Source organism: Tiliqua scincoides, chromosome 3 (genome assembly GCF_035046505.1).
Source record: "Tiliqua scincoides isolate rTilSci1 chromosome 3, rTilSci1.hap2, whole genome shotgun sequence".
NCBI lineage: Eukaryota > Metazoa > Chordata > Lepidosauria > Squamata > Scincidae > Tiliqua > Tiliqua scincoides.
Window position 1 is genome coordinate 116,089,555 of NC_089823.1, and position 12,504 is coordinate 116,102,058.

The window sequence follows — 12,504 nt, forward strand, 5'->3', positions numbered from 1 at the left end:
CTCCTGGGAAGTACCTTGGGAAGTACCTCTCGATGTTCCAGGGCGTTACGGTGCACATATTGGGAACCACTGTCACAGTGTGAAGCTCTGATTCCCTTTATGCATGAACTGGCTCAATGTTATCACAGTAATCATGTGACGGCAGCAGTAGTTGATTCTGTAACTTATCGTGTGTAGATTCCATTAAAAAGCAAAAACCCATGACACCCAGGCAGTAGTTTTCATTAGGGACCTGAATTGTAGTGTCAAGTTGAACTTTTTTTTTTTTTTTTTTTTTTTTTTGTATACACGTGACTGAAACAGGAAGAGTTTAATTATGGGAAATAAGGTATTATTTGGACTTGGGTCACCTGTGCATATTGAACTTTTCCAAGGCTTACTGCCATTATTTTACTGAGCACTGAGTACAGCAACTGTAATAAAAAGCATGCTTTCTTGCTAGAGGAACACTTGTTAGTGAAGTAATATCTGATAGATAGGTAAATGGCCTTTGCTGCATCTCAGAATTGTTTGTGATATTCATTGTTTTTAAAAAAAACATAAACATGCTTTTCCTTTATTTCTTTTCCTAGGCCTGGAGCTCCCTTTTATGATGATGCCCCACCCGCTCATTCCTGTTAGCTTGCCACCAGCATCTGTCACTATGGCAATGAGCCAGATGAACCACCTTAGCACCATTGCAAACATGGCAGCCGCAGCACAAGTGCAGAGTCCTCCCTCAAGAGTTGAGACGTCTGTTATAAAGGTGACTGCTTTGAAAAAAATTCAAGGAATAGTATTTGTCAACAATCTCTTCCTTTCTCAGGCATTTACTTCTGTAATCATTTTTCTGATTGAAATAAATTATTTGGGGATATCCACTTAATACACAAGCCAAAGTTAAGCCTTTTCTACTAACTGGGTAAGAGGCACTTTTTCAAGTGGGTGCTCCTCTTTAATTTAGAAGGGGGAGAGTAAATGGCCCTCCTCACCCCAACAGTGTGTTCTAGTGGTTGTCTGCTGGTGTTCTTTTTAGATTGTGAGCCCTTTTGGGACAGGGAGCCATTAGTTATTTGATTTTCTCTGCAAACCGCTTTGTGAACCTTTCATTGAAAAGCAGTATATAAATACTGTTAATAATAATAATAATAATAATAATAATAATTTCTGCCCAACATTGCACATATGCAGCAGCAACCAAATGTATACACCTGTGGACTGAGCAAAACTGGGTTAACCATTTTGTAAAGAGGACAGTGTTTGGGATAGCTCCAACTGCAAGTTGAAAGACAGGGTCAATCTTTCTTTATTGGGCAGAGAAGCTGCCCATCTTCCCAAGCTGGCCTTTCTTCTTTTAGACAAGAAGCAGGTTTTTAAATAGAGTCCGCAAAGCTCCATCTTCAGTAAGCACATGTTTATTCTTTTTTACTTTGCATTTATTCCTTTAAGCTTTTGCTTTCCATAATAAGAGGTTTGGGATACAAAAAAAGAATGGGTATTTTGCGTGGGTGAGATCCTTCCTATCGTACTCAGGACAGGACAGCAGAGGAGCCAATGGTCAGGGCTCCCCCCCTCAAAGTTCTACCTCGTCTACAAAGTTCTATGAAGTTCAGGGCCCCCCTCTAATGGTCTCTCCCCCCCCCTTGAAATTATACCTGTTCTTGTCTTGGTTCAGCCTCTTTAACCTCAGCTCCTCTCTATTCTGTGTTGAAGAGCTAGAAAACAAGGATTCCATGAGTCCATTTCACCACCTGCAACTCTTATCTAGTTCCAAAACTGGGAGGTACAGGACAGAGCAGCAATTGGCAAGCCAAGGCATTTTTTGCTTAACATAAGACTTGCTTACAACCACCTGTTCCCAACCAAGCAGGAGGACCAGTACACCACCGATTTAACAGACCTGGATAAGAGGCAGAAGGCAAGTTATAGACAACTGTTCTGCCTCTTGTCACATGAACCAGCAATTCTGTGGGAAGATGGGACCCTCAGTTCTCTCTTAAAACAACCCAATATTAAACCAACCCATAACCTGTGTGTTATGAAGATGACCAGCAGCCCAATCCTATCCCCAGTCCCCTACCACAGCATATAGCCATATCAAAATGGGCTACGTTGTATGCTATGGGGGAGCAGATCAGGAGATTTGGGAAAGGGAAGCCTCTGGCTTGCCAATTGGTCTCTTCAGATTTGCGCCAGCTCTTTAGCTGGCGCAAGTCAGAGGAGACAAAGGGGGCATGCCAGCTGCTATCAGAGGGGCCAGCACCCAGTGCAAGTCACCCATGCCTGATGCTACCCTCTCTTGCCTCCGTCACACCCCTAGCCCTCCCCTGATTTTGTCCCCCACCTCATTCCACTATCCCCCATTGTACCTGAGTTGGCAGCACTCCTGTCCCAGCTGTCATCCTCTTGGCCTCTGCTGCATCTCCAGTGGCAGTACAGAAGTGCATGCTTTTGCACACCTTAAAGCATATCCTTCCATTGGAACACTAGTTCTGGTGGCAGGGAATAGGATTAGGCTGTAAGTTAACAGCGTTGATCAGTATTAACTATATTTTTTGTAGATTTTAGCAACTGATTCTTCCAGTGAATTCCAGGGAATAAGTTTGGCAGAAGTGAAATGTTCGAAGGACCTTGCAAGTTTCAGTTAGTAAGAGCATAAGAAACAGCATTTCTAGAGCATCTCAATTTGAAATAGGATGTAGTGATTGTGCATAGGATAATGAGGAAGATTTCACCTCCTGGTATTACAGCTCCCTGTATGATGACCATGCACTTTTGAGAGGCAAGTCTTTTCTAGGTAGGATTGGACTAAAATACAATAATAATATCAACCTATTGAGAATAAATTAAGGAAGGCAGTAGATACCCATTTGAAAGGAATACAAGTGCTGATATTATATCAGCGACAGACTGCACTTGCTCCCAGTGTGGAAGGGATTGTCACTCCCGAATCAGCCTTTTCAGTCACACTAGACGCTTTTCCAGAACCACCATTCGGAGCGTGATACCATAGTCTTTCGAGACTGAAGGTTGCCAACTAGACTAGATATTATATCCCATAAAATGTTCTTCTTAAGATGAACATTAGATGCCCTTTTTGCAATAGAACATGGTGATCTATGAATTGAAGTAATGGGAAGAGCTTAGGAATGAGTAGGGACAAAAGACTTTGACAACAGTAAATTCACAGTGAGTGTGACAGCTGTGAACTGAGAATGCTTTAGGCAAGAGATCCCTTTCATCACCTGCCCATGGCTTCAGAAAGCCAAGCTTGTTAGTGGCCTCCACTTTCTCCAAACAGAAATGTGTGCAAACAGTACAAAATACTGTTAATAATAATTAATAATAATAAGGCATACTGAAATAAATGTTAGTCTTCAGTGCCAGTGGCAATATGTTTCTGGTAACATTTAGAAGACAGCTATAAAACAATATCAATATCTGTTCTGCGTTCAAGCAACATACATTAATATTTGTATTAGAACATATAAACAGTATCTAGCGTAGTGCAACTTTAATAATATTAATGACTTGGGAAACTTCCAGATGAAGGGAAGTGTAAGGATGGTGAAGAGTGTTCTATTTCTTTCATTTCTATTTTAATTGAAATTCCATTGCTATTATACACGCAACCCAATCCTACCTAACTGTCCACATGCTGATACAGCCACTCCAATGGGGCATGCACGGCATCCTGTGAGGGAGTTTTGAGCTGGAAAGGCCTCCTCCAGGTAAGGGAACATTTGTTCCCTTGCCTCAGGCTAAGCCCTGAATTACTGGCAAATGTCCAAGAGACCTGGGAAGGTGGACCATGGCGATAAAGGTAGATAGGATATTGGTGGTGCTACTGCCACCAATACTTACCCCTCCCTGGTCTTGATCTGCCATCCTCCCCACCCCGTTCTCACCTCCTAAAGCTGCTATGGCGTTCACACCAGTCTGAGGCCCAGTTCATGTGTTATAGTACAAATTATTGACCAAAAATAAGCTGACTTTCGTTATGCTTTTTTGGAACCCTGAAGGATGGTTCAAACTCTCACTCTCACCAGTTGGCCTTACAGATAGTGAAAAGCTTTAGCCCTGTTGAACTTTCCTTTGACAAATACTGTTCTGTCCAGAGGTGAACAGAAATGTCAGTTATGCTACCTATCTTCCTTGTTACCTCCAGTGTGGGTGATTTGTTCCATGCTCTTGAAAAGAAGAAAAAGCAGGGAAGATCAGATGCATCAGAGATAATAAGGAAAACTTGACCCAGCTAGCAGTTTTTTCTTTCCACTGGTAAGAAGCTGTTCTTACTGGCGAGATCCATTTCATTCACCTTTTCCCTTGCTCCTTGCTCAGTCACTCTGCTGTTTAAAAATAAAATAAAATTTCATGTATATATAGACCCAGTGATTGAGGTGACACCACTAGTGACCAAAATTGTGGAAGTTGTGGTTTTTGGGTATAGTACCATCATGTTATATACCATCTGATGTGTAAATTACAGCAGAATGCAGTGAAATAAACCGCATTGAAATACAGGTTGAGTCTCATTATTCACAAGAGTTCCATTCCCAAAATTTACGTGGATGGCAAAAGTCACACTAAAGCAAATCCATTTAAAAAGCAATGTCCCTTTGCCGGGCAATTTAAAAACAGCCTTGCTGACCTTTGTGATGTAAGATGGAGTCATTAAGCAGGCAATCCATCAATCAGATGGATAAGATGCTTAGAAAGGCTTCACTCCAAGCCAGCAACCTTTCCCTTCGCCCAGAGCGAAGTGATTATCTGTCTTACACATGCTAAAGGGAAAGGGAGGGGTCACTTGCTTTGAATTGGAGCTGCTTTCTCTCGCATTAACAAGGCTATTGTTAAATGACTGTTTTACTTTAATTTAAAGGGCCCTTCTCTTTGAGTTGAGATAGAAAAATTCATGGATTTTTCTAAGGTGAAGAAACCTTGGTTAATTATGTTATACCTGTAATTTCTTGCATGACTGTCTCTCTACAACAGTAAGAAAAGCAGCTTTTAAAACTGTGATTTTAAAGGGATGTATTTTTCCCCTTCTCCAGGGATCAGCACATTCCTTCTCATTTGCAGGGGCCATTCGTGTTGAGTCAAATCCATGTATACAAAATCCATGTATAACAAGGTTGGACCTGTATCTTTGTTCTATCAAAAGCTATAGCCAAATTACCAGAAAAGGAAAATGCAGCTGCCTTATGCCTCAAAAAGTGAATTTTCTTAACTCAAAACTGACCAATGAGTCTGAGTGTTCTGAGAGCTAACAAGGTTTATTATGGCACAGTAATGAAAATAAGACTTGAGTGAAGGCCTCCCTAACTTGGCATTTGTCTCCACACTTGCTGTGTGTGTCCGGAGGGCCTGCTCTTTGTTTTTGCCGTGTGGAAAACCTCATGGGGCCATAATTCTGACCGGCAAGCAGCAGGGAGTTCCAGCCAGGAGGCAAGGAAGGATTAATGTGAGCAGGAGCAGGGAGGCGGGACTGGGCTGTCTTTTCCCTTCTCGGATAGGAAGGAAGGAATGGATGATCATTGGACAAAGGACGGGAATTCTCATATTTCCATTGGTTGAGGGAGGCAGAAGGAGAAGCAACCCTTATTGAATGAATGGCTACAGTGGGACTACTTCTGAGTAGAGCTGCAAGGATCAGGTCATCCTGGTAAGCCTCCCAGCTGCTGCTCATGACCCTACTTCCTCTCGCCGCTTCTGTCCCAGCTCGCACTCAGTCCTTCCCACCCTCTCCCACCCTGTTACACATGGAAGGGGACAGCAGGGAAGTAAGTAAAGATAGACACACACACACACAAACACACCCTGGGAGCAGTCCCATTTTTCCCACGACTGGCTTTTTAAAGGGAGCAACTCAGCCCAGGGAGAGAAAGGAGAAAGGGGAGCAATCTTGCTTTGCAGGCTTGGCTCTGTTGTTACTTGGGAGGTGGACCCTCACTGAATGAGCGATTGCAGAGGACTTCTTCTGCGTAGAGCTGTAAGGATCGTTTTGTCCTGGTAAGCTGCCCAGCTGCTGCTCGTTACCCTTCTCCTCTTGCCACTTCTGTCCCTGCTCTCTTGTCCTCCCTCCCACCCCTCCTGCCTTCTTTACAGATGGCTGGGGACATTAGGGGCACTCTTCAAAGAGAGCTCTGGCACACATAAACACTCCCGTTTTTTCCCATTTTTTAAAGGATGGCTTTTTAAAGGTGGGGGTGTCACTCAAGTCCATTAGAGTCACTAAAGAGTGACTCGGCGACTCGGAAAGTGTCCCTGTTATGACTCTTTTTCAAGTCAAGTTGTGCAGGGTGGTGACTTGGTGACTCGACTCGCGTCAAGCCACGCTGGGTTTTCCCGTCCCTGCTAAGGTAATCATCAAAGCCCTGAATCTGGGTTTCCTTGTCTTAGAAGTGAGGTAGGCAGTGTTCAGGGAGGTCTGACTGCACTAGATTGGATGTCTTCTGGTGCTAAGCAATACCTTTTTTCCTTTACCAAGGTTTTTTAGACCTTTTTTAAAAATCTTTTTATCCTGTCTTACACAGAGATTTCTAACTATACTACTGATTTTATTTGTTGTCTTTTATTAATGTATACTATTTTATTGTTGCTGTTATAACCTGTTCTGGGAATCAGCTTGTGAGGAAATGATGATGATATAATAATACTCACAAATGCAATTCAGAGATTTTGCATAGTTATGCTATTATATAAGTTTTATTTATTATATTTTTATTTATATAGTTCTGCCCACTCACATGCTTGATGTAGCTGACAAGAGTAACTATGATACAAATATAAAGTAATATCAAATATCAAAACAACACATTAAGTTTTGTAATAACAGCATAAGGCAGAGAATATGACTATTGCTTTAATGTCACAGAGGCACAACAAAATTTAGATTTTAATTAAACTAAAACCTTCCATCAAATTCTTTCAGGGTTCAGGAAAAGAGATCGAGTTAGTCTGAACTCAGATACGCAAAAGGCCTGTTCAGGCCCCGCCAGTCTTCTGGGTGGAAAAGGCCTCAGACTTGAGTTTTCTCCTTTGCCTTTTTGTTTGCTCTTCCTTCTTCTCCTCACTGCAGAGTTAAAGTATTGCGTAATGTAGGATATTTTGTATTTATCTGAACTCCATATCTTCTTGACATTGCCTTGGCCTCGCTGAGGCCTCGTGTGTGTCTACACTGTACTACTGCAGTTTGTAAGTGGGGGCTCACATGATTGAATGCTCCGCCTCACAAAAACATAAAATCTATCCACAGAGACCTAGATGTCAAAGAGAAGGATTCTAGCCTAGCCTTCTCTCTGACATACTAGTTTCCTATGTGCAGGCAATTTTATTGTACAGAACGTCAGGCATCAGTCAATCCTTTCCTGCAGCATGAAGTCAATCCTATGTTATCACCTCAGTGAGTAGTACACTGAATCTACACATTCTGGTGCCTGAACTTCCCAGTCCTCTTCCTTCTATGCATATGCACACACATTTTGTGCTTGTTGAACTGCATGGTTTGTCCTTTTTCTAGTATTTAGTAGGAGAATAAACACTAATATGCTATAGGGCAGAGGTTCTCACACATTTAGCACCCGCTTTTTAGAATGAGAATCTGTCATTCTCATATGATTGAGACATGACAATTCCCATAGGGACCCACTTTTTAGAATGAGAATCTGTCAGGACCCACCAGAAGTTATGTCATGACCAGGAACATCATCAAGCAGGAACATTTTTAACAATCCTAGGCTGAAATCCTACCCACACTTACCCAGGAGTAAGTCCCATTGATTGTCATTGTTAAAAACATATGCATAGTAACTTGTTAAAAGTACAGGTCTGTAACATTTCCCCAAATGCAGTCACATATCATGATAGCATCAAGTCTCATATATGAAAAATAAAATTGAAATGAATGGGGACCCACCTGAAATTGGCTCACTACCCACCTAGTGGGACCTAACCCACAGTTTGAGAAACACTGCTGTAGGGGATACAGTCAGAAATTAGAAATATTTATTTTTAGAACAGGGCAAAAAGGATGAAGGGCTGGGGGCATGATGGAGGCGGAAGGGAATGGCACCTAGCGCAGGCAACTTGCATAGGATGCTCACCTTTTCCTACCCTCTGACACACCCAATTTCTCTCCTTGGACGTCCTCCTGCTAAAGAGCTGGCTCAAGAGGAGACCCATTGGTGATCAGGAGGTTTACGAAGTGGTAAGAGAAAGCATTTGCCCTTCCCTCTCCCAATCTTCTTGATCTGCCCCCCCCCCACCATAGCATACAGCACAGACTGTTTTGGCACAGCTGCATGCTATGGTGGGGATAAGGATAGAACTGGGCTGTTAGATTGTGAACCCTTTCAGGTCAGGGACTATTTGTTTATTGCTATGTAAATTTGGAAACTTGTTGAAAAGTGGTATATAAGTAAATGTAAATATTTGTAATAATAATAGATTGCAGCTTGGAAACTAAAATTATATTTTGATGGTCCCAGCTGAAACAAAAGATGAGATAACTGTGGCTTTTGCTGCCATTCCCCCCCTTGTGCTGTAGTATATTGCTCCCCCAATAGTTGAAGCAAGCAGGCACTGCATTGAATGGGGTAGGGTGGGCAAAAGGTTCAGAAGGAAAATATGGGGGAGACGCTGCAGTATCCTTGCTCTCACTTCTCTTTATCTCTGGGTTGTAATTTAGCTGATTCAGCCAGACAGTTGAATTTGTCTAAGAGCTCCAGAGGGGATTGCATGGGCCAGCAGAGCATCAGAGAGATGATTTTGCAGTGTAAGATTATTAGGAATTAAATTTTAATCCAAGCTGCCCATCTTTTCCCACCAGTTAACTTTGGTCTGTGTGGATACTTTTTATAAAGAGTTGATTTGGCTCTTGGTATCAAGAACTATTATAGCAAAAGATTGGGAGAAATCAGTAGAATCAGTAGAAATCAATGCCCCCCCCATTTCTTTGTATAGCACAGACTTGTAGATTTATTTTCTTGTTTTAAATGATATGTACAGTTATGTGTAATTAACTTTTTATTAACATTTAAAAAGTTGTCCTCTCCTCTCCTGTGCTAGAATAAGCAGGCCAGCTGGTCTGCGCCAAATTCAGCTCAGGGTAAGAGGTGACTGCCGCACAACGGAGTAAGGGAATTTATTTTCCCTTATCCTATGTAGCATGGCTACTCAGATCTGCACCAGCTAACTCGCTGGTGCAAGTCCAAGCACCCTAGTACAACTCCATTTGGCCAGATCTGGAGGTTAGGATGCGGCCTTGGTTGTGCAGGCCAGTGCCACCCCCTTCCCAAGCCCCATTCACCCTCCCTGCCCCCATTTTGAAACATTCCCGTTACACCGTCCTGCCACCCTCCCCAATTCCCTGCACCTTCCGCCCTTGCCTAGCGCAAATGTATCCCCCCCCCCGGCCAGAATCCAGCGCAGGGAGGCCAGCATGCATCTTTGTGCTGGCCTATCTGCACATTAGGATTATGCTCTAAGGCCCAAATCCTAACCAACTTTCTAGCACCAGCATACTGTGCCAGTAGGAAATGTGCTGCATCCTGCAGTTGGGTGGCACTCATGGAGGCCTCTTCAAAGTAAGGGAACATTTCTTCTACTTTGGAGCTGCATTGCCCTTATGTTGTTGCTGGAAAGTGGGTTAGATTGTGTCCTAATCCTAATTCACTTCCCAGCACTGACCTAGCTTCAATGCTGCCCCAAGGTAAAGTAACAAACATGCCCTTACCTTGAGGAGGCCTCCTTGACTGCCTCTCCACTGCAGGATGCAATGCATGCCACATTGGCACAGCTATGTCAGTCCTGGAAAGCTGGTTAGGATTGTGCCCTTAGTCGTTTTAAGGATTTTATTAAATCCATCCTTTTCTTCCAGAAGAGAAGGAAGAACGAATGACTATCTCGTATTGATATTCCACCACCATTAATTCATTAGCATGCCTTTTAGAGAAGCCTTTTAGAGTATTTCAATTTATTATTACTACCATTTTCATTTAATATTGCAGCTAGTTTAGATAAAGACAGAAAATTGAAAGAGATTGTATATTATTGATTGGTGGAATTATGAAACAAGACTATGAAGCAGAGAGTTGAGGAATTAAATTAATTATCCTCCTACTTCTGCCTAGTTCAGTTGCATTTCTATTAAGGTTAAAGGGTATTCCACAAATGAACTGATAAACTGAGTTTACAAAGCGCTCTCTCATATACTTCATCCTGGTACATCTTATTATATGACAATAATAAAACTCATTATCTTCTTTGTTTCGGTCGTAATTGTGTTGTGTTGGCCTATGCATTTCTTCTGCTGTCTCCATATTATAATTTGTTCCATAAAGGCATACATAAATATGATAAACAAATTAAGCTCTTAAAATAAATTAATTTACTGTGTAACTCTATTCAAATCTTATATGCTCCCTGGATTTCATTTTAATGAAGCATTGCAGGAGATAATACGTGGCAGACCAAACAGTAAAAATATGGATTAAATTGAATTATTACATATATTTTACTTCACATTTAAATGAAATCTGTATATCGGGTTTGTTTAAATCTAGAAATAAATTGTCTGGATTCTGTAAACATTAGAATAGGCGTTCTCTGTTTAGAACAGGGGTCTCCAAACATTTTGGCCAGAGGGCCACATCAAATATCTGGCATGGTGTTGAGGGCCAGAAAAAATTTAAAATATAAAATTTATATAAATAAATTAGAGATGGAACTTAGATGAGTGAATAAATGAATGAATGGGCTCACTCCTTCAAACTCTCTGGCCCTTAGAACACCCTCCAGATACAACCAGAACACAGATCTAGTCATGTTTGGCCAAGTGGGCCAGAGGCTTTCAGGGGACAGGAGGTGCAGGCTGGATAGAGGCTTGCCGCGGGCCGCATCTGGCTCCTGGGCCAGGGTTTGGAGACCCATGGTTTAGGTCATGAACACAGATACACCGTCAAATAAATGAGAATCAGCGCTAAATCTGTTAACTCTCCAATATGTTTTGTTAGATTGAGAGTCAGAACAAATGTTGTTCAAGTTACTTCCAGGTTGTGGTTTGTAGAAAATGTATGTAGAAAAAAACATGGCTCAGTTTCATAGTTCCAATGTATAAAAATAGGAAGATACTTAAAAGTGGTATTGTTTTTACACTGGGTTTGTTTCTTTTGGTCATGTACAGGAACGAGTTCCAGACAGCCCTTCCCCATCTCCTTCCCTTGAAGAGGGCCGAAGGCCTGGTAGCCACCCATCATCTCATCGTAGCAGCAGTGTATCCAGCTCCCCTGCCCGAACTGAAAGTTCTTCAGACAGAATTCGTAGGTCACAATATGTTTTATTTTACAATTTAAGTTGCGTTATCCACTGAAGACAGATTTCAGTGTGCTCTCATCTCAAACTGACCTCAGATGCCTTACATTCTCACCTGTACCTGTAGTAGTGATTTCTCAGCATTGTCCCTGAGGTTGCACGATCAAATAGTGTGACACTTTGGTTTACAGAGTGGAGGTAAATAGATGGCTTGGTACATAGAACAGTGTATACACAGGAACAGTTTGTGAGATTTGTTTCAGAAATGAGTATTCACAGGCCAAGCCTTGACAACTTATTCATTTGAAATAATAATAATCAGAAACACAGAGGCCCCCATATCCACAGATTCACTTATCGATGGATTGGGTTCATGGGGCCCCCTGGCACATGCCCCCTCCAGAGGCAATTTCAGATTGCCTTATGGCAAGGCCGACTCTGTGTTGGACACTGAGCAGAGCCTCCTCTGATGATATTTAAGAGTTGGACAGGTTTGTTGCAGAAGAAGATCCTTTAAATGCCTTACAGCGCAATCCTATGCGTAGTCTGTGACTGCAATAGATGATTCTATTAATACTACTTTATATTTATAAAGTATAATTAAATTAATTGTAATTAATTTAAATTTATTTAATTATTTATTTACCAAATTTTCACTTTATTTTCCTGCCTGTAAGGGGACTCAGTGCTATTAAATGTTAATATTAGCCTATTGTAGCTTTCATTTATGCATACATAAACTCAGAAATGTAGCCTTTTCCTTGTTCTGTTCCTATATGTTCAACAATAAGTTCTAAAGTCTTCAGAATTGGAGGGGAAGGACCTATTGCATGATACAAAATCCATGTTAAATTTCATTATACAGTAAGTAAATGCAAATTGGATTATTCTCAGGGATTAGGAAATTTATATTTGATATACCCTGGAGAATCAAAAGTAAAAATGTGTTGTTCTCAGTGTGTTTGCTTATCACCGTTTACTGTATACTCTCTGTTTACTGTATACACTGTTTACGGTATAATGAATTTTGAATTCATTTCATATTTTGTTGTACAGAGAGCTACACAGAACCCCTTTATAGAGGAGTTCTTGCCCACAAGTGTTTAGGGTCAAAATATTGACACAAGGAGCACAAAAGAGGGAGAGAGGAGTGATGGAGGCAGGAGTAAACAAGGGGAAGCACAAGCAATTGTTTCACAGCTCAATTCTGCC

General features: G+C 41.6%; 1 protein-coding gene across 3 annotated transcripts in view; it reads left to right on the forward strand.

Moving 5' to 3' along the window:
* DACH1 (dachshund family transcription factor 1) overlaps positions 1-12,504 on the forward strand; it is a 471,956-nt gene that overhangs the window by 311,043 nt on the left and 148,409 nt on the right. For all 3 annotated transcript variants that reach the window (XM_066619755.1, XM_066619756.1, XM_066619757.1), the window contains 2 exons: positions 573-745; positions 11,165-11,300. In XM_066619755.1, coding sequence (XP_066475852.1) covers positions 573-745; positions 11,165-11,300 — 309 coding nt within the window. The remainder of the gene's footprint in view (positions 1-572; positions 746-11,164; positions 11,301-12,504) is intronic.